This window comes from Pocillopora verrucosa, chromosome 11 (genome assembly GCF_036669915.1).
Source record: "Pocillopora verrucosa isolate sample1 chromosome 11, ASM3666991v2, whole genome shotgun sequence".
Lineage (NCBI taxonomy): Eukaryota > Metazoa > Cnidaria > Anthozoa > Scleractinia > Pocilloporidae > Pocillopora > Pocillopora verrucosa.
In genome coordinates this window covers 12,006,520-12,030,047 of record NC_089322.1, presented here as the reverse complement: position 1 = coordinate 12,030,047, position 23,528 = coordinate 12,006,520, and the positions used below count along the sequence as shown (strand labels likewise).

Here is a 23,528-nt window from a genome sequence, read left to right as displayed (position 1 = left end):
TCGAATATATTTTAGTATAATTTCACGATGAAAACTGGCTTTATTCCTACATGTTCCGTAGGCGGCTGGTAGATGTAGAGTTGTCATAGCAGTTATTTCTGGAAAGTGGCTGCTTTTTCATCACTAGTACTAGGTTTTATTTTGTTTACCCCTAAAACTATTGTAAAGCTTACCTGCTACTCTTTGTGGCTCTTGTTACTGGACAGGAACAACAGCATTTTTTTGTGGGCATTTCATTGTGGAAACTGAAAAATTGAACATCACAACATTTGTATGTGCAGAGAGCTGACAAATGTCATGACATTTAGCAGAAGGCCTATGAAAAATCACTCTTGCTTCAAAATGCCAAATGTACCAGTCTGTTTTAACTAAATAAAGCACACAGAGATCTGTAACAGTGCACAGTGCATTTTCATTTGTTCCTTTCTTACCAGATTAGCTTACCATAAATGCATATTTTTCTACGGCTTCTGGGCATTTGCAGGCAATACTAAGTGCTCTTACAAGCGGTAAATTTTATGGGTTACCACCTGATAAGGAGAACCCTGCATCAGCCTGTGTCTGAGACTTGTAGGACATTAATTCTGACACAATATTTTCTAGGTTCAGCACCTGCTCCTTGAATTGTTGCATGGCATTGCCATTGAAAACTGTCCAAGTGGCAGCATCTGCTGACTCCCCCTGTACATGTACAGGCACAGACTGAATGCTGGCATCTCTTGTCTGTTTTCTGCTCTTGCTGCTGTTTAAGACGGACCTGTTGCTCTTCTTGCTCTGACAGGTATGTGTGTAGCATCTTAACCTATGCAAAGGATACGAAAACTCATGGTGAGGTTCCTACTCAGTTGAAATGGATAAGGTTTCACTAAGGAAAGGGGTTGTTCTTGTAGTATTCACATGAATGCTACAGGAAAATTCTGGCAACTTACCTCTTTCTGATTCTTTGCTGTGTTAGCTCTTTTCTTGCTTTGGTCTGGATGACCTTTTCCACTTTCACTCTTGTGGTCCATCAGAAACAGGTGGCATTCGCAGGACTCTTGACAAAAATTTCTCCTCCCTGCTTAGGTTTTCTTTGAAATCTACAATAGCTTAAAGTAAATAAGTTCATGGGGCAAAGCAAAGTTGGATTGGTGCTTTTAACAACATTAAATTTGTTTTCTTCCATAACTGGAAACCTCAAGTTGTCTATGATGTCATCTCCAAGGATCTGACTGCATTCCATTGTAGCGTCAAGCCTGAGCTTTTTATATTGGTTTGCCGCCCACTTATTGATGGCAGTGAACAATTCAATTTCCTCGATGTTCATTGTGTTCCTTTTTACCAATTCAATCAAGTCTGATCGGTCCATTTCGAAGAACTCGCTTGATTCCAAAACATCTTTGGCTTCTTTATCTGTAAATTTCCAACAAGAACGCCAGACAGACTTATTTTCAATTAACTTGGAGTGTTTCAAGACAGAAAAGATGTTACTTGAATCCAGATGCTCGTGCAAGAATAAAATGCAGCGGTTGGTCAGCGAGAGAATCATGTATTTCTCTTCCAAATAGAGTAACTGCAAAATTGAAGCTAACTTCCTTGGTGTAAATGTATCACAGGAACTCCATCATCCATTGATAGTCACAATCAAGGTGATCTATATAATCATTTCTCTCTGCCAATATGCCACAAAACATCACGTAGAAAACCGGGCCTGCAATCGCCAACAAAAACCTATGCGCGGGGATTACCATCTTGGACATATCAGTTGTACCCCCATGCAGGGACAAGGGAACCACAAATTTAACATCGCTCAACTTGTCGTTACTTAATAGAGATTTAGCTCGTTCTGGGCTGGTACTGGCTGCCCTAAACATCGCTAAACATTTTCTACAGTTTTTGGCAGCCCCACTGGAAATTAGTCTCCTGTTCTTCACAAGTAACACGCCCTTTCACGCGGATCCCTAGATCCCTAGATCCCAGAATCTCTCTTTCGTTATGTAATCAAAATGGCAACCTGGCTTTGTGGCAAAACTCGTTGGAGCTGAAAGGTCCGAGCTGGGGTAAGTTTCATAAATGAATTTTGTTTAACTGAATTCAGGTATGGCTGAAGTTAGGTTGATATTTGCATAGCCTCCCTTTTGCTTGTTTTTGGCACATTTTGGAAGGTAACAACTTACAATCTTAAGCTCAATTCCTAAATCAGCCTAAATTCATGAAGATTTAAACTTATACCATTTTCAATGCAAGCATGGCAGCTGAAACATGCATGCTTCAAATATCTGGTTTAAAGAATCAGAAATGGTGGTATGGATTTCTTCAGTTCATATCTAGTTTATTTCATATATATATATATATATATATATATTATTCACAAAATATGTCAGATATCAGCAATTTTGTTTTATTTAGACTGAAAAACTTGAAACTTAGCCCTCCTCCAGATTCTGGTGGGTGTACAGGTGCGGAGCTCCAAGATCCTCCTCTGTATGCGCATTTCTCTCATATGTTCTCTTTGTTCTGTAGAGATTGTTTACTCTGGCATAAATTTTCCTGTTTCCTTTTTCCATAACTTGCTTTGTGCAGCTGGATTTCTTCTGTGTTCCTTGGTGGAACATTCTTGATTGTTGGTGGTTTTTCTTTTCCACTGGCTGACAATTGAAAATGGAAAGCCCTCCACTTTTCTCGAGGAACTGAGGGACGTGATAGACTAGAGCTGGAGCAAAACAAATCAGGGTTTAATAAGTTCTTTTATAATTACTGTTAGGATTGGAAATCATTGAAATTACCACAACAGAGAAATTGATCTTACCATGTATGTATGGAGTTAGATCCTAAAAAAATTATAGAAAATAATAATGGTAAGTACCTTGTTTTCAATTTAGTGGTTTCAGTGTTATTATATCACAGATTAACTTAAGGAGTTCACTTTCTCAAATCATGGCCAAGGAAAAGACCCGGACTAATCACATTGATTTAGTTTGATAGGCGTGTTTGAGTTCAATAATAAAATTATTGAACTCACTGAAAAGCTCCAGTTCGATTATGTTTGATTGAACAGCAATCTAACGATTGGATTCCACTGAGTTCGATGGATTTTTGGCTGGGTTTCCTTTAATTGTCTATGCTGGGAAAAGACCAATGTTGAATTATATTGCCAAGAATTTCAACTCTAAGTTTTTATTTTATCTCAATAAAAGCAATACTTGCAAAGAACACAGATACCTCGTCATGGTGTACTTCTCAAAAGAATCTTGCCCATTTCCTTGCATGGTCCTTGAACTGTTCTGGTGTTTTGTAGCTTTCTTGGCCTGGTTCTGAGTCCTGTACTTCCACCAGATCACTGAAACCCTATTTTATCAATAAAGATAGCGAGTATGCAGATGAGTATATTTTAATATAATTTATTGTAGTCATGCCCCTCAGATATTGACTAAAATTTAACTCAATGATCTGAGTGACCAGATTAACACAAGAAAATGTTTACCTTCCATAATTTCTTCACTTCTCTGTATGTCCTTCTTTGATGACTTGTCCCCTCAAAGATTGGTTTATGATTCAGTTTGTTTAGGATTGCTCGGAGGTCATTTCCTGAGATAATATATTGATGTTATTATTATTATCTTCATTGTTATCAGTATTAGTTATTGCTTGCCATTGCACTGTGATACGTAAAGTAATGCAAATAACTCCAATATATGAAAATCTTGAAGTTAAGTTAAACTTTGTGTATATATAGACAACTGATAACTTAGCAATGAGCATTCCTACCATCCAGTCTAGTCCACTGTGTTTGAGATGACCCATCCTCATACTGTACTTGGAAAAACTTAAATGGGACACCAATGTTTTCTAGCTCCATCCTCTTTTTGTTGATTACAAACTCGTTTACCTGTAATGCAGATTTAGAGATACAGTATACGTAACTGGTTTTTTGCTTGTTTTAGGTTTTGTTTGGTTTTATGCAGTTTAATGTTAACTGTATGGCCTTTTCTCTACTACTACTACTCTATTGTCCATAAAATAATCTTAAAAACGTCTAAGACAAATCTGACGATTCACCAGAGATGAAGGCCTTCTGAGTAATTTTCTCGTGAATGCCGAGGACCTTACTCAATTAAGTCATTATTAGTATTTACTTGGTGGAAGAGAAGCCCCATGATCCTAAGAAAAATATGAAGAGTGTCGACAATAACTTGTGTGAATGGAATTGAGATTAATGACTCATGAATTGAGCCTTCCCTTCCATTAGTGGTTTTTTTCTGCACTGTTCTTCATACATTGCTGAAGATTCCTCTCAATTGGCCAGTCTTGTACTAAAAGAAAATTACAAAACAGAATGTTGATCAGGAAAATGTTAAATAAACATTGCATTTTGTATTTATAGCCACACTTTTGCATTTTGTATTTATGCCATATTCTATCACCTGTCATATTTATGTTTTCTAACTTGTAAACATCCTCAAACTGATGATGGATACCCTGTATCCGAAACATGTCTATTTATCATGGCAATGTTAGTGTGAGATGGCAGTTAGACAAAATATTGCCTTTTTTTAATTTTTTTTTAAACAATTTTATTTACAAGACGATCACTTACATTACTTACAGTATTAATTACACTTACATTGTACTTGCTACTTACACTACTGATACTTATACTTACACAAATTATGCATACACTGCATTACGATACATGTATTACAATACTATTAACATTAATTTAATTTACGGTTGGCGTGTTTACAAAGTTCTTTTCAATTAAAAGACAATCACAAGTGAACATACAGGTTTCAGGTATGAAATTAAGTATAAGTCTAACCTAAAACAATACAAAATATTGCTTACAAAATTTATCTTCGAGTATATTAGATGCAGACTTACTTGAGAAATCAAAAATTTTTCCTTTTGTGCAGTAGCACCACATGCAAAAATATTTTCCAGTGGCAGCATTTAGTCCATAGGCCATGGCGAGAAATTTCCAGTCTGAGCAGCAGTACCTTAGGAAAATAAAATGAAAAATGCCTCATTGAGTAAACCATTTCCTGTTTCAAGTTGAATGGATTCTAATCTACAGTGCACCTATTATCTACTCAGACATATAAGTTATGTTCGTAGCTAGAATATTTACATAATCTCTAGCAATTCATTAAAGAAACAATTTGTTTTTTGACATTAAATAATTTATTTACCATATCACTTTGTAGTGTATTCCGTCCACCTCAATACCATTTTGTTGAAGGTCATCAAATCCTAAATCAAATACTAAAAGTGCATAAGATACTATATTAAACGTAACTTTTGAATGAGGAAGAATGTTGAATTTTTGTAAAATTCAGTAATCCAAAAAAAGTGAGCAACTTACGTATTAATAAAACGAAAAAGCTTTCCTTAGTGCGCGCGAGGTACTAACGCAACAATCCGAAAAAGAAAATCCTAGGAGTGTCCAAGATACTAATGTGTGCAATCGAAGGAAAGAGAACCTGAAAAGTGCACAAGAAACCATCATGATAATCGATGAAAAGAGAAGCCTAAAAGTGTGTAAGGTACTAACGTAGTAATCCAATCTAAGAAAATGTTGAAATTGCGGGAGACAATAACGCAATTTTTGACAGAAGAGTATCCTGAAAGTAGGCAAAACTGAAAAGTGCACGAACTTTCATTTACTTGTTGCACTAACGTAACAAGTAAATGGAAGAGAATCCTACAAGTACACAAGATAATAGCGCAACATTCAAATGATACACAATCTTAACAATCCAATGAAGTATAATCCCAAAAGTAGGCAAGATACTAACGTTTAAATTAAATGAAAGAGAATCCTAAAAGTGCGAGGGATACTGACCTAATAACCCAATAAAAAGAATTCTTAAAGTGCGCGGGATACTAACGTAACAATCAAATGAAGGAGAATTCGAAAAGTGCGCGATACACTAATGTAACTTCTGAATTAGGGATGATCCTGAAAGTGTTAAAAACAGTGACCTCACAATAAATTAAACGAATATCCTAAAAGGACCCGAGTAAATGACGTATCAATCGAACGAAAGAAAGTGGGCCAGGTACTAAAGTAACAATTCAATGAAAGAGAATCCTAAAAGTGCGCGAGATGCTAACGCAATTATCCAATAACTCAGAATCCAAGAGGTGCGTAAGATTCTAAGTTAAACTTAACTTTTGAAGTATGCAAAACACCAATCTAACAATCAATTAAACAATAATCCTAAAAGTGCGCGAGTAACTGACGTATCAATCGAACGAAAGAAAGTGCTCTAGGTACTAACCAACAATTCAGTGAAAGATAATCCTTGAAGTGCGCGAGATACTTACTTAACAGTCGAACGAGACAGATTTCTTAATCCCAGATTTCGGAGGCCTTTGCACAATCACGAGTATTCGTTTAGCAGCAATTCATTGAATACGGCCATTTCCTTTCGTCAGAGAAAGACCGAATAGATCTGAACAGTGTCCATTATTGATATTAAGCACAGAAAAAACTCAATATTGGTTTTAACTCATGGAAATAAATTTTTCGAACAAATGTCAGCCGTTAAAGACCCAGCAATTGAGAGACTGAACCGAGGTACTGACTTTGGACATGAACTGCGATCCTGAAGTGCGAGCCTAAACTGCGAACATGAATTGCGAGCATAATCTCAGAACATGAAAGTTATTTTCATTATCAAGCACTCAAAGGAAAAGGGAAAATACTGAACGATAAGTACGCCGAGATGGGAAACGAAACTTACCATTGCAATGAGGCGGGAAATGAAGCTCAACACTGCAACGACGTGGAAAATGAAACACAAAAAGCAACGAGGCAGAATGAACGCGAAAGCAAACAAGGAGCCGGATTTGCAGAGAGCGCGAAATAAAAGCGTGCAATTTTCAAATCACTGACATGTGGAGTTACGTAAGAAACACAATCTCAATAGAAAAAAATGACCTTACATGGTATTTGTTTAAAGCAAGTCCTGGTCTCTTGACGTGTCACTAATTTGAATTTCAATGATAAACGAGTCTAACGGTGGTAGAATTCCATCAGCGTGCCACTTTGATGTTTTGTCACGAACAAATGTAATCCAACGGAAAGGCCTCTGCCGGCTCTTTCGCCCTCTCTGAGCCTCCAGTCTTTTTTAAAAGTTTTTGACTCAATTCATGCGTGAGTTGAAGCAGAGCGCACGGCAAGCGCGGTTTATTTGTACTCGATAGTATCGTGTATTTCTTGTTTATTGTTGCTGTCGTACGCTAGGTCTCTTGTTCGAAATTTCGGATGTATAATTATGCGCTTTTTTTTCCGTACTGAAAAGAAATCGATCTCTCATGGATCAGTTCCAGTTCCAACGAGGAAAAGCCGATCGAGTTGTAGTTTATCCTATAAAACACAAAACGGCCACTTATCGAGCGACCAAGTGAAATGATAGTTAATGATTGAATAATTGAGCTAAACTGCCTGAGCGAACTGCCGCGGCCATTAAGCGTAACATATTGGGAAAACAACATTTTGCAGGACTGACTGAGCCCGTTTTTGCAAATTTACATGCGTTCCTGTTTGTAGTGGCATATTGAGAATCCAAGTCATCTAATCATTTGGTTAACTTGAATTAGGAAAAATAATGTGTCCAAAATAACTAGAGAGGATGGCAATGGAAACTTAACGGTAGAAGCCATGTTAGCTTCCATGAGCGTCACCTTACTTACTTAGGTTATCAACAGAGAGAAAGCAAACCACAAGGGATCCGAGGAAGAAGAGGAGATAAGTTGAGGTCATGAGAATAAATAAAATGATCAAAACTAAAGAAGCTCTTGATTCTTAAACAGATTCTCCTTGTAAGGACCTTAGGAAACGTTAGAGAACAGTATAGAGAATATGCATACTGATGTTAGGGTGTAAAGGGTTAAAGGGAGGGGGGGCTTAATATGGAGGGAGTAACAATGTTTGGGGGATACTGAGGAATTTTGAACTTTCCAACACTATTTACAAATGGTCTGACATGATACTCATTTCATTTTTATTTTGTACAGCTGCATGTTACCATTAAATAATAAAATGGGCTAGTGGTAGGACTTTCGTTTAGAAAATGCTATTTCTTCTTCTTCCTCGTGATCAATGACCTCAATATATATTTTTTGCCTTCTGGCAGGTTAGTGTTGCTTCCAAAAAAGTTTTAGCTCAGTGTCCTGGTGCTTTAAACAGCCTCTGTGAAATGAAGACGAAATAAATCAACTAAAAGCTACAGTATGTGGGCGTGCTACAGCTCAAAGGATGCTACAAAGGATGTTACATCTTGTGTATTTAAGTGTCATTTTCGTCCGTTTGTGCTTGTGGTCGTTATTTGAAGAGTTGTAATAATCCAGTTAGTCCTCCTTTATGCTTTGAAGTGTCATGATGGTAATTCGTTTTCCTGGCGAACTCCTTTCGTGTTTGTTTTGCATGAGGTGGAGCGTGTATCAGTCCTCAAACTCAAAGGAAGTGTTGCAGCAGTCGCTACCTTCTGTTCTGTTGTTCTTCTCTACGACCGATATCCAACTCATCGTGGACATTGTTGAGATCTGTGTCGTCGTGGTAGAATGCAGACGTTGTGCAATATAAAAGCACACTGGACTAGCTCGGAAGCTCTTTTTATGTTTGTCACTCTCATACCCCTCTACAGAGCGTAGAACCATTTCTTGAGAACGCCATAGGCCTTTTCGATAGTGCATCATGTTTTCCTATGTGCCTTATTAAATCTGTGGCGAGCTCCTTCTACGTTTCCTTTGAAAGGGGGGATCAACCACTTGTTAGAGGCGCGGGCTGAGTCGCCTAAAATAACTGGGCATCAACTCCTACAGAAGTATATGGTGTAATTTGGGCCTGTTATCAAGTTGAAATTCAGAGATTTGAATGATGGCGGTTGACATACGCGTCGTCATCATTATGAGTTGGTTTCACAGGGACGTCAGATCCGTCAACGCATCCTGCGATACATGGAAAGCCTGCGATGTCTCTGAATTTAGCGGCGATACCTAGAGGCTGGCCAGGCCATCGTATGAACTTCGGCGCAAAGCTAAGTATTGCAGGGACAAAGCGATAAATGATATACCATACAGTTGATTTGGAGATACAATGACAAGAGTGTATTACGTAATAGAAGGAATTTGTTCCAAGAAAGAGGTGAAACACTAAAAGTTTCTGCCTTGCCGTCAATACAATGTTACGTCTCCTCCTATGCTCCAAACGCGAGCCTATTGATTCCGAAAGGTGGACGAAGGACAGGTCAGGCCGACGGAACTTCTTCGGATTTTTAATGTTGAAAATCCGTTTTTTTTTTTTCGGAAATTCCTCGGTTGGCGTTTAACTTGACGTCTCAGCAGCTCGTCAAGTTCCTCTTCACTAGAAGATGACATATTGTTACGCCCTAATGTCCTTTTTCACAAGAAATACTCAATGTTTACAAGTTACGTGCGACTATTTGCTGGTCCCGGGATAAAGTGGCTATGGAGTATTTGACTGGATACGAATCGTATACTTCTTTCTTTCGTTTTATTCGATCTGTAAGAGACAATACATAATTCTTAAGAAATCTAACAGCGAGCGATTCATGAATTACATGCAGAAAATATGAAATTAAAATACTGAAAATCAAACTGGTTTCAAAGCAAATGAATAAAGAGGTAAGTTTCTAAAGAAAGTGTGGTGTTGCGTCGGTGGGAGAGTATAGCAGGTAATTTAGTGTTAACAACCGAGTCGAAAGGTGACGTCTCGAGCGTTAGCCCTTCGTCAGAGTGATCCAATCGCTCTGACGAAGGGCTAACGCTCTTTTAGGGGCTAACGCCCCATTACGATGGCTAATTTACGTTTTCAACTCAGTTGTTAACACTAAATTACCTGGTTTCAAAGCAAATTACTTACTTCTGTGGCGTTATCCAGTCAGAAATTACTACAGAACAGGTCAACGAAACGGGAAATAAACGGGTCAGCAGAAAAACCACAGGTCAGTTGGCGAGGAACAGTATTTTCTCTTTCACAACTGAAAAAACGCGTCATTTGATCTCAAGGTAAACTTACTAAAACGATTTGCGCCATCGACTGTCAATCAAGGCTAAAATCAAACGTCAATCAGCTAATTTGTAACAACGAAACATTTGGTATTCTGATTTACAAGGTGGACTCTTGTTGAAATACAAGTCGGACTTTTAAAAGTTTTTTTTAAATTTGATACTTACCATCTTTTACGCATGTAGCACTACACCTGTAATTACGTAAACTTGTAACCTGGACTAGCAACGATGTTTTTAAAGTCGTTTTCGTCTGCACTTGTAATTATAACCGTCCGACTTGTAGATTACAAGTGTAATAGTTTTATCAAATTAGCCCAGAATTGAAAGTAGTGTTCCAGGAAAACACCTCGTATTAGGGAACCACTGATCATTCAACCAAAATATACGAACTTGAAATCCCATATGTATTCAGTCGCTTCTGAGAGAAAGAGGGATAGGGTTGTGATTCCTTCCTATAAATAACCTGTTTTCAGCTAATTTCACACATCACTGAGTACTTTCGTAAAAAAGGTTGTGCTTGTTAGTTGTAGTAAAGTACAATAATAATAATAATAATAATAATAATAAAGTATTATCGTTGTCTTACTATGTGGTCACTTATGATGTAAATCGCGACGTTTCGACTGCATACTGCTAGTCTTCATCAGGCAATAAGGTCGAGTGGTTTCGGGTCTTCTTATAAAGCAGGATGCCCTACTGTTGGTTGGTTTTTCCATAACTCTGTCTGGCGCGTTTAGATCCTCGATGTTAGTGAGTTGTTCCCTCGGTGGTCCGCTGTCGTACGGCCTTCCTGTTGTTGTGTTATTGATCGTGGGCTTCCATACTTCAGGAATTTTTATTCCTCTGTCCCCGTTGATGTTGTTAGAATGAAGTCTTACATGAATTGCCTCTTTGACCCTGCGAGTGTATCAGTGAGGATCACGATCAATAAACTTAACCTCATTCCAAAGCGGTTGGTGTCCGGTGTTGTGGGCGTGCTCTGAAACAGCGGAGGTCTGGGTACGGGCTAGTCGAATGTCTCTGTCGTGCTCCTTTATTCTGTCTTGCATCGGTCTTCCAGTCTCGCCGATGTAAACTTTGCCGCATTCACAGGGAATCCTGTAAACTACGCCGTCTTGTTTAGCCGGATCAACTTCTTTCGCTCTCAGTAGCTCTGATCTTGGTGTAATTTCGGACTTGAAGACAACACGTACGCCTTTCCTTCTCTAACATCGGGGATCGCCTGATGAAGACTAGCAGTATGCAGTTGAAACGTCGCAATTTACGTCATAAGTGACCACATCGTGAGACAAACGATAATACTTTTTAATCACATAAACCGCGGTGTTATACAAGGATTTCCAGCCCTGAGAAAAGCCGTAACAACACACGTGAAAAAATATCGTAATTTTTCATGTGTGTTGATGTAGCCAATCAGCTGCTTATACGTCACTCGCCCTTGGCGCCACTCGGTCAGGTTGATGAATGAACGGCAAAGCATTCACGATTCTCAATACAAGTTTTTTGTCGGAGTTTTCTCGAATTATGGTGGCTAAAACACTAAAAAATCCGTATTGCTGGCAGACAATGAGGTTCAAACTTTCCTAGAAGGGGAAGGAAACCAATATACTAAAAGAAAAACCGGAAGTTGTGTATTCAGTAGCTTTGGTCTTGGCATTTCTCTCGTCTGAGAATGAAAATCGACAACTGGAAGATTTGCCACCAGCCGATTTTGGCCGTTTACCTGAAAGACTTCTTCTGTCGGTAAGGACAAATTCAATAAATGAGAATTTTGTAAATTGAAAATTACAACCACTGTTGTTTTTATAGGCATGATTCAGTGCATTTTTCCATCTTAAGAGTCAGCACCAACACACTATACGATTATTATTCGAGGATTGCCGATTCATTTATTTTCATTCATTAATGAAATCGGATTTTATTCCCAATAAATGGCTATTGTGTTTATACGATAAACAAAATAATACATGGTTGCTTGTAGGTATGGAATTTCTCTTCTCGCGTTCAACTCGACATCTCACTCGTGAGCTATCGTGTTAAACGCTCGAAGAGAAATTCCTATAAACGCGCGCCCATGCATTATTCTCTATATCGTTATCACTAACTGCTATTTCTTCTGTTAATGACTTATCACGCACAATAGACCTTTGATACCCTTTGCTTTGACTTTCCCAATCACAGCCGGTGTCTAAACCTAAACATTTATCTACTTTTTGAAACTTATCCAGTGAAATGCCACGTTATTTAATTAGAAAATGTTGTCATATGACGAGTTTATGAATTGACAGTGGTGAGTGCTGAGGTATTGACTTGACCGGTCACAAAGCAAAAAGAAATTAAAATTGACTATACGAAATTCACCTATTAAAAGTGCATTTTTCGAGTCAGAGTTACGTTTAGGAATGAGCTTTCCTCTCAAATGTAACTGAATTTGTTTCTGAGCCAATATATTTTCGGCTTGCCTTTCTTTCAGTGGGAAGAGACAGTCATTTTGTGCTTCTCATTTCAGTTTATTCCACAAGTTATGCTCGATTTATTCTTCTTCTGAGATTCCTGCAAAAGCACTGTTTCAGAATGAAATTAATTCTATAAGCCCCACTGATTACAATATTACTTAAACAATTTCTATGAAATCGTGTCTAAACTTTCTCCTCGAGTCAACATATCACAATTTTATTCCTTTACAAGCGTTTAAACCGATTTAATATTTCTAGTTTGTAACAGCAGCTAATTAATCTAAATATGTCGTGGAAATCCGTTTTTGCCAACTACTGTTTCATTCAATAACTTTACACTTGAAATGACATCAACTAGCTTAGCAGGAGAGACGGCACTAACAAAATTATTTCAAAAAAGAGATCTATTTCTTGATTCCTAATTCTAAAATTTTTTCAAAGCTTATCATCATGCTTGAAATCTCACATTAGTTAATTACATCATAATTGTTTCTCAAAATTTTTCCTTTTAAATACCGTTTATAGTAGCTTAAGAAAATAAGTTTTCATAATTTCTTTACCTTTAAAATTGCTGTGTCTTTTGGAAACTTTCAAGTTTAAGTAACGTCAAATATCATAATGAAGAGATGAAAACAGTTTTTTCTATCAAGATCCTTTCAAATCAGGACGCACTACGTCAAATACATGATTTCATGTCTCGGTATTCTTCGAGCGAGATTAAATAAGTACCGCCATCACAAACAGAAGGACGGCTTGGAGAAGAGCAGAGACTCCTGTAAGATGAGGATAACGCAGTGAAAATTGTGAAGAAGTAAATGGTCTTCAGTTATACTTTTAGTTTCAAATTATGATAAACGAATAATAAATAATAATCGCAGATGATCTAATCCATTGAGGGATTACTAAAGAAAACTGCTCTCCGCTGTAAGCAGATGTAACATCTCTGTTGGACTTTTAAAGGAATCAGCATTTCCTTGCGCTGTGAACCTACCTACCTGTTTTACGGCTCAACCCTCCATTCCTGTTTTTCTTAGACCTCGATTCCGGTAGTTGTAAGCCCTGGGTAGTCGGGATAGTGGATGTATATGGGACTGGTGATTTCGCCTCTGTCAAAAATGAATGACTTGGAGTTAAAGTTAAAGTTTTTTTCACATTGCTGATGGAACTTAAAGATAATGTAAAATGCAATTTTCGTGCTCGAAATCCTTCTTTGCACAACATTTAAGCTTTGTAAAAAACAGAAATAGTTGATTGATAAAGATAACGCGGAGATGAATTTGACATACGTATGAAGAGGTTTTTTTACTTTCACTCCTTCGCTTACACTTTCTAAGTCTCTATCTCGAGGAAGAATCATCAGGAGGACATTACTAATAGGCTCTGGTTCTTTTCCTTCGTCAAGGGATAACGCATTAAAATATTTGATATGTCAAACTAGAATGCTTTTAAGATTTTTCAAAATCTGGCTTGCATCCATCATGTTGTTGTTGAAAGCGATAAATGGGTGCTGGCAGAGTAGACAAGATGTAAATTCATTACAACTGAGTTTTTGTTTAATTTAAATACATTGTCATGATCTACAACCTGCATTACGAAAAAGAGAACATGTCATTAAGATTTTCAATTTGAGGCGAGCCGACGATTAGATTTTTGTATTTAAATGAAAAAAAAGATATGGATTTCTTTACTCGTCAAATTTTTTAAAAAAAGCGTTTGGATTTTCAGCTAGAGTTATATTCCACTCAAACTAGTTTACAAAAATTGATTCATTAGGCGTGGGTCAGAGGGGTTTCATAACCTAAAGGGCTCGTTTGAGAGGGAGGATACCACACTACTATCAACAGTTGCATCAGTACTGCACTGCATACGGTCTACCAAGGAGTTTCTCGGGGTTTATCACCAGGACCATCATTGTACAGTACAGTAAACCTACCTCTTCCTCTATTCAGCTGAGCGCTAGTGTTCTTTGTTTTCTGTGTGGGGTCTACAACACTTGCGCTCGCGTTCGTTTTGAAGGCTGCCGGTGACGTCAAGATAAAAAGAGAAATAACAGCGAGTAAGAATTATGAAAATGATAAAACTACAAGTGGGAGAAAAGAGGCTCTTTAACAGTGAAGTGGCTCTTCCCCAAATGACATTGGGCTCAATCCCTGACATTTCAGTTCCGAGTCCATGCCAGTAGACCTGTGCCTCTCCGGTGAAAATAACGATACAGACAATGTTAATCAAAAAAGTCGTTCCTCCTGTGTTAATTGGTAAAATTGTTCCACTTGTAACGAAGGAGGAAATTAAAAGGCTGATTATTACCACCAGCATTTCCAATGTAGACAAATTACCGCAGCCGCAGTTTTTGAGTGGCTATGGGGAACATTAGTGACTACGGTATATTATGAATGTATTTATTTCTTTTTCCAGAGGGCACGGTAACGAATCCTGCAATCTGATTGGTTCTTAACGCGGTCTTTACGTTGGTTGACAAGCGGCCTAAAAACCGTCTGCAATTAATTTTAATTGGTCACAGAAAGTACTTAGAAAGTTAAACATGAGGTATTTGGTTACAGTTGAACTAACTGATGGAAATTTCATTCATTTAATATCTGAATTTTTTAAACAATTTTATTCGTAGTGAAAGACGAGCGAAGTTTTAATCTCAGGTCTACAACAAATATACGAAGTCCGTTCAATTTGGACATTTGTACTGTAAATTGCACAACAGAAACTGACAGAAGGAATTCAGTGAGAAAAGGCCGCATTAAAGCCCCTTGTGTCTCGTTAGAGTATATCATTCGAATTTAGGTTTTGTGGAGGAAAGACCAGATTTACCCACGCCATTGTAGCAAACAAACGAGCAAACTCTCACAACTTCAAAATAAAAAATTTGAATTTACTTACAATTACTTTCCTCGCCGTTTACTTAGTGAACAGAGGTAAATCTTCGTACACAAATTAATCGTCGATGAGAGTGTATAATACTTTCCGTTAGGTCATTAATTGACTGGTTTTGATTTGTGACAGTCCAAAATAATTCGGGTTCTTTCGGAGAGCATTTCGTTAAGTTTTAAAAAAAAATTAATATGTTAGTTATGCAGCAGCATTTTTAAGGCCAAGGTCACAGTTTTTCACCATACGGACCTCCCAGCCGGCAAATAACATATATTTATGTTTAGGGTATCATCTTTATTGTAGTTCCTTTACTATTCACAGCTGAAGAGTCATTTGCATTTGGTGCAGATACGTTGATACACCATAATTATTACTATCATTATTATTCATCTGTGACAAAAGTGAATTAACTCCAAGCTCTAGAGGACCAGACGTTTCGTTTTCCAAAAAGGACGTGACAGTATGCATCGTGAAACATTCTAAGAATACAGTGAAATATGAAATTTACCTTTATCTCTGATGACAAGATGAACTTCCATTAACGGATCCGAGCTGCAGGTCCCGGAACCACCAGTGCAATAGAGATACACCCTGAATACCCCACCCATTGACTCGTTCCCGACAATTATCTTAACACCGGCCATGTCGTTACCGAGGTAAGTCATGTTTACCCATGCCCGACATCTTTTATACCACTCTGCTTCCTCGATGCAGGACTGCGTCGAGCCGTCGGAGCTTAGTTTTTGTATTCTTACTCGGTACTCCGAACTCGTCAGGATGAAATAGTCAGTCTGTCTGTACTGTGATATATTCCATGAAGGGAATTCGACCATCTCGCCCAGACTAGCTGTTCAGGAGATCAAAATATACAGCGATCTTACAGCCATTGCCGGCACGGGGTTTCGGACGGGGAGGGAGAATTAATGGATCACCCCCGTTCCCCTCCCTATAGCATCAAAGCAAAGACATGGTGATGATATGGCATGAAATCATTTACTTTCTGACCTTTCTGGCGCCTAAGTCTTGTACATCTTCTGGAACCAGGGCATAAAATTAACAATATCTCTTGGAAAACCAAACTGTCTTGGGGAGAGGGAGGGAGGCTAGGGACTAGGGAGGCTCTTCGTCAAAACCATTTGCTCAAGAAAAGTGTATCTAGTATGCTAGTAACCCATTAGGAGACACAACTTATACTTTTGCCGTTTGTATTATCCAAATCGTACCTACCAAAAATAGTATAGTTCTTAACTCCGGTTTCGGCTGACGCTGAAAAGTAAAAATCGAAGACCTATCAGTGTGGAAAACTCCATTTGAAGACTTGATATATGAGGTCTAACGATTTCTGTTTTTTTTTTTCCAAGGTTAAAACCATCAAGTTTATTAGATTGCCCCGAAAAAGGAGTTCCAAAGGTCCAGTTTGGAGGTCTACTTCATCAGTAAGTCTCCAAAGGGAACACTTGCATCTTCACTAGTATTAACATAATGTTTATCAACAACGTGGATGAATGGAAATCTTAATCAGACATTACAGTGTGGTTAAATTAAACTCCATTATTGACTTCAGGTTCTAAGGTCAGGAAAACGGAAAGGAAGAATGGTTCAGTGAAATGGAGGAGTGGCCAGGAGGTTTTGTTTTCATAAGCACGCGGGAATTTTCTAAGAACACGAGAGATGTGTGGTGAAGCACGAGCCGGAGGCGAGTACTTCTCCGCACTTCGCGAGTGTTCTTAAAAATACCCAAGTACTTATATAACTCAACATTGCTCGAGGAACAAGTTTTTCATTTCTTTTATAAAATGTATCGTAAAATATGCAAAACTATAAGTGCACGAAGTACTAACGTAAAAACGGACAACAAGGAAAACAAAAAATGCGCATAATACTAACGTAAAAATCGGAGAACGAGGAAAACTTAAATGCACGAGATACGAACGTAAAAAGTCGGACAAGAAAGAAAACTATAAGTGCACGAGTTCCTTACTTAAAAGTCTGACAACAAAGAAAACTATAAAGGCGGGATATACCAACGAAAAATTGGACAAGAAAGAAAACTATAAATGCACGAGACACTAACGTAAAATCAGACATTAAGGAAAACAATAAAGAACGCGATGCAAACGGAAAAATCGTCAAAATCGAACGTCAAGGAAAACTATAAGTTTACGGGATACTAACATAAATTCGACAACAAGAAGAACAAAAATGTACGATATGTCAAAGTCGCACAAGAAGTTAAAACTAAACGTCACAAGAATCGGACCGTAAAAATCGGACAACAAGGAAAGTTAAAATGCATGAGTTTTTAATAAAAAAAATTAGATCAGGAATAGTAAAATGCTCGGGCGCTGGGTATTTCGGATCGATGGAGTCCATAAGTTGTTCTGAAAGATACGATAAGAAATTTCGTTAGAAAAACTGATGATAACATTACATCGTTTTAGAGAGTTCCATGGTATGCATGTCAGCATGACTAGGCTTTTACTGCTAGACATATTTATCCATAGCACTAAAAGAATGGAAAGAAGATTTATCTGTTTCTTTTTTCCCCAAAGATTGTTTATTCCCCTTCTTCGTTTGTGAAGTCTTTTTCTTTTCCAGCCATTTTCTTGGCGAACTGGAAAAAACTTATGGCGAATGTGAAAATGTTCACACCGTAAAGGCGAAACAACGTCCACTATATGTGCGTGCGACTAATAAGCACAAGCATACATACGAAAAAGGATATGAAGAAGTGGGTCAAACTCTTTTATCCGCGTGAGCTTTGTGGAATGTGACGCCAATCTCCTTTTGCCTTTACGGAAACCACAAGGCATAAATAGGATCTAGCCTCCTAAAAATAGCACGATGTCAATCAAAAGAGGCGTTGACATAGTGGCTCAGATGAAAGCTTTAATGTGAGAGATCGAGGCTTGATTTTGCAGAAAAAGAATAGGATTCATAGTGAAGAGAGAGCGAAGCAAAGGAGACTACAATGAGAAATATAGTGAATATGCTGATAACGATGAAGATGGAGGAATGCCGAAAGAAAGAAAGAAAAAGAATAAAACATTCACCAGTTGTGCACACCATTGCGGCTGTTCTTATTGCAGATGATAGATCAGATGATAGATCGATTGAAAATTCATATCATCAGGCAGAAATATAATAAAGTTGAACTACTGACAATCATAACATCTGGCAGAAGTATAATAAAGTTGAACTACTAACATAGTTCAGTGATGAGCGATGATTTAATTCGAATTCATTGTTTCGTTTTTGATAAAGATTAGGTGTAAAGCTAGTATAGAGCCACCGAAAGAAGATTAAAAAAATATCCTTCATGGACAGTCTCTTAAAGCAGGAAAGATCTTTTAGAGAAAACTCAATTAGCGATTACGTGCGCATTCCAAAGAGGTGATGTTTATTTCAAACAACACTCAATTCATGTCCATGCTCTTACTGGGAGCGCCTCTTGTATGCATTTTGCGCTCACCGTTGGTTAAAAAGAACATTTTGCGTGGAAGTACCCGGAAGGTTGGATTTTCTTTATAGAGATAAGAATATTAAAACAAACCAAAAACGAAATTAAGACCCAGTCAAAAACATGATGTAATTTACGTAATAAACCTTTGGCATGACAAGTAGGATCAATTGCAAATGTAGCTTAATGTTTCGTACCACGGGTTCGGGTACTACTGATTTTGAAGATTCACCAGGAAAATAAAGTCTTCGGGGTTTACCAATTTTTGAACTTGTTTATTCAGCGAGTTTTCCCTTGCACACGCGCTAGCCTGTCAACTGAAAGCAAAAAATACACGTGAGGATCGCCCACATCGGATATAACAGAAGCGACAAAAAGCTCTCTAGAATACGTACAATGTTGATATACTCACAATTCTGTGAGGCGTTATCCCGCTTAAGACGCGATATTTTCCAGTCCTTGCACAAAGGCAGAAAACACACCTTTCGAATAAAGCACAGTCCTTTCAACCTGATCTCGGATTCCTTACTGCCGCTTTCTTAATCTAACTCACGTATATGAACTAATGTTGACAGCCCATGATATCTTACGTAAACCAAAAAATGCTTTATCTTAAATAAACAAAACATTCTTGATTTAAAAACATCTGTCGGCGGAGTGCAAAACACTTACAAGCATCAAAATTGATTAAGTCACTAATCGCCATCAAAAGAACTAAGATGGAATTCATGAGAATGTTTTCTTTTTAAAATATGAAGGCGGATCGATTGTTTACGTTCAGTGGACAAAAGTACATTTAATTTATGGATCGTGCTTATTTAACGTTCACTAATCTTTTTCTCTATTCATTTCGTCGTATTGTAGGTTTTTGTTATTACGTAACGTCTTTTGTTTTGTAAGATAAGTTGTAGGCATATTTTCGTTCGATTGCTATATAACTGTAAAAGGAAACATGTTTTGTGTAATTCGTTCAGGTCTATTCGAAGTCGTGTCCTAATTTATTCGAGGTCGTTCAAGATTAGTTCGTTCGAGATCAGTTATTTTGTGCTCAATTTAAATTTTGTAATACGTACTTTGTTCAAGTTAACCATAAAACGTTCAACTTATGAACATTCAAATAACCAAATATTAATTCCATTGCGACAATGTCGTTCAAAGATATTTTATTTTGCCCAAAATCAAGAGGTACTTCCATAATAATGGGAAAAATTTGGAAATTTGCTTTTATTCTAGACGAAATAAGTACTTAGGCCTTTATTTCGGACTAGTAGGCTGACTTACGAGCTGATCCCAAATATAGCTGTCATCATATATAGATTGATAAGTTTTCACCTTTGATATTTAAATTTCTCCCATTTTAAAATTGACGGAATGAGTGGAATCAATTCATCCGTGAATGAACATTGTTCAAAGTAATTGGCAGTCTTCCCACAGGCGAAAGGCGTGATCGTGAGGAAGATGTGTACAAGCACGTGACGGCGGTTTATCAAAATGATATACAGGTCTCAATAAAATTAATTCACACTTCTATATTATCGTAGACCTTTTGAGCGGTTCTTTCGCTTCAATCCGATTTCTCTACCCATTCAGTCAGAATCGCTCAGTAAAAAAAAAGAGATGGGTTCTTTCAAGATTTCTGGGCAACGATAATCCAGACGTGAAATAGAACACGCGGAAGGAAGGCCATGGCGCCCGAAGAGACCATAGATCTTCCTATTTCAAAATGTTTTTTTGGCAGGTTCTCCTCATCATTATGAAGCGAATTGAAATCATAAGGAATTTTGTTAAGACTAATTACGCCAACCTTCAGTACGGACGATGGAAGAGCTAGTGAGCAGCATTAAAATGAGACCAAAAGCCATCTTCAGCAGAGTCACTGCCAGAACGTAAAATGCCAGCGCCGCCCAACAGTTGAGAAAAAGTGACGTAAATAGATTGGCTACCGTTCAAGTACTTCTGCTTTGTTTACCTAATGTGACAGCGCATAATGAGAACTGTCGCGGAGCCTTAATAAGAATTGACCGCTATTTAATCCCATGTTATTAGTAAGCATAATTACCAAACAAACAAATTAGAATGACAAAGAAAGTTTGAAACTAGAAATTCTTCGGCATTCGCAGTCACTCGCGTCTCGCGGAACAACGATTAGCATTGGTCACGCTCAATATGCCAAAAGAGAGAACAACTTTTCGCATTGGGTCGTTGCGTTTCTTTATTTTTTGTCTTGCGAATGCGAAACTGGCACCTAAATATTAGACTAAAATTGTTACAGAAATATCGCCAATTCCCCTTTTCGATCCTCTACTGTTTGATCACGCGTGTGCCTTTGACTCGGCTTGTGCCAGTGCTTAAATGATACTGACCAGTTGCTTCTCGTATCCTTTCGTGAATACAGCATATCATTACTAAATTTATCTCCCTAACTATAAAAACACTGTTGGCAGTTTCATACTAAGCAATCTTCTCTCTTTTCAGATACACAGTTTTCCCCTATTTAATACACTCAAGTCACGCTTGAATTTGTGTGTCATGTCACACATTTCACTTCGTAAATTGATGATTTAAACAGCACAGCGTCATCGCCGAATCATTTTTCAAATAACAGGTTTGCATTTTATGGTTTAAAGACGCAATTTTTCTTTCACATAACCGATGCATTGATTCATTAAATTCACACAAGTACAAATTACAGAAATATTTTTTCGGAAATTTCGGATTTGAAATAAAATCAGAAATTACGAATTTCCTTCGCTAATTACCGATTTGAGTTAATCTCGCAAATTGCATTTTTTTCTTTCCGTTTCGTTTCGCAAATTACAGTAAGGTCTCTCAGAGACAATGAAAAAATGCTATGATTCGAGAGAACATGATACCCCTTTCCAGTTTCTTAAACAGCCGAAGCTGATAAGTGTCTGCTAACTGCAGACCAGATCAAAATATGGCTTCTACTACTTTGCGAAACGAAACGAAACCTGGCGAGATATAACGAAACTTAAGGAATGATGCAGATGAATTTTCTAATATGGTAAGGATAACTTCCACAAGGAGTATTCGTCAGTTGATAAGAAGGATTTTTATTCATTTCGCTGAATAGTACTGAATTCTGGAAGAGTTACTATTTATTTTTCCCCTACGGTGACGACGTGACCTCTTTCATGTCACTCGAATAGATTTAGACATTACAAATTAGAACAGTACCCAACATTTTGGCCTCCACTTAAGTCTTAAACCGTATTAAATATATTTCGTAAGATAGTAATGTTAGAAGATATACTATTTTGCAAAATAGACTATTTTCACCCTACAATTATGTCTTTCTTTTCGGGTCAGAAAAATATGTTTAAACTTTATATTATAGTACATTCCCGAAGATCTTCGTTATCTCCTTTTTCACTACCCATATAAAATCAATCTCGTAAAGTAGTAATGGTAGAGCAATTACTATTTTGCGAAATGAACTATTTTCACTCAGCGGTAACGATGAAGCCATTCTCGTGTCACACAATAGCTTTGGTTATACACTAATGTGTAATAATGTTTAAATTTATTTTCGTGACACGAGGAAGGTCACACTGTCACCGACGGCGCAGGGTGAAAATAGTCGATTTCGCGAAATGCATTAAGTCAATTAAAATTCTCCTTAAAGATTAACGTTTACTCCAAAATCCTTCTGAAAGTTATCTTTACCTTATTAGATAATATAATGCATTATTCCTTTAGTTTTGCCATATTTCTCCTGGTTTCGTTTCGTTTCGTAAAATAGAAGAAAAGCAGTTATACGATAAATAACTTATTAGACGTTTTAGTGTGTAGTATCGCCGAGTAATTTTTACTCGTTGTTTGCATTTTGACTCACCCTACAGGCTAATCGAAATAGGGCACAACTCGTAAAAATACTCAACGATGCTTGGCACTAAAACGTTTAATAGGATTTATAACGCAGGATATTTGTACTCCATTGGAGCGTTGCTTGTACACTACTTTGTGCAGTTGGTTATCAAAGAAAGTCTCTAACTTACTTCATAACTGTCTTCAAGCCAAGTAGGTTTCACATATTCAAGTGTATAAACGATATTACGTACGATTTTATCCACTAGTGTTGATAATACCAATTCAGTTTAGTTTGTTCACTCGTGAGAGCCATTAATCTGTTTACTCTGTGGATATTTTATAAACACTTTGATGTCATAGTTACGGGTGGGACTAATGCAAGTCATGGCGTTCGATCTTTGCTGATAAGCTTTTTTTTTCACCAAAGAAAAAGCTCAGAAGTCCGAACTAAAAACGACGGTTCGGTAAGAGCAGCATTCGACTAAAAATGAAATTCAATGGCATTGAACTTACGGTCGCCATTTTGGTTCGGCGAATTCAACGAGCAGCTTTTAACATATCCGTTTACTTAGGTGTCTCGTCAAATCGTAGTCCACTCGCCCGCACTCAATCTGTAAGACTGAAAACTAATTCTGATCGACGCTATCTAACTGTTCAAAGTGGTCAAAAGGAGATGTCCTCTCGAAAAGGCTTGAAGCTCGCTCATCAAAACATCAGTAGTCTACTGGGTAACATCTGAGAAGTTTTCCATGAAATTAGATCATTATCGAAACCCACCTTCATCGTTGAATGAGGAAAGGAGACACGAGGAATGGAGACATGTACCATACCTGGTATATGATATAGCTGGCTAGAAGCCACACTGATTGTAAACTATTCAT

The 23,528-nt window shown here is 37.6% G+C and overlaps 1 protein-coding gene across 4 annotated transcripts; it reads right to left on the bottom strand.

Moving 5' to 3' along the window:
• Nucleotides 1-12,193: 12,193 nt before the first annotated feature.
• LOC131789386 (uncharacterized) lies at nt 12,194-22,966 on the bottom strand. Of its 4 annotated transcripts, none has more exons than XM_059106492.2 (7): nt 19,229-19,336; nt 19,014-19,133; nt 16,584-16,622; nt 15,865-16,203; nt 14,407-14,490; nt 13,469-13,579; nt 12,194-13,246 (listed from the first exon to the last, which is right to left on the bottom strand). In XM_059106492.2, the coding sequence occupies exons 4-7, from the start codon at nt 16,187-16,189 to the stop codon at nt 13,191-13,193; spliced, it is 576 nt and encodes a 191-aa protein (XP_058962475.2). In that variant the 5' UTR covers nt 16,190-16,203; nt 16,584-16,622; nt 19,014-19,133; nt 19,229-19,336; the 3' UTR covers nt 12,194-13,190. The 4 variants fall into 4 exon arrangements, with proteins under 4 accessions (XP_058962475.2, XP_066014610.1, XP_058962476.2 ...); XM_066158513.1 differs by having other exon boundaries at nt 19,076-19,133; XM_059106493.2 differs by lacking the exons at nt 19,014-19,133; nt 19,229-19,336 and adding an exon at nt 22,836-22,966.
• Nucleotides 22,967-23,528: the final 562 nt, after the last annotated feature.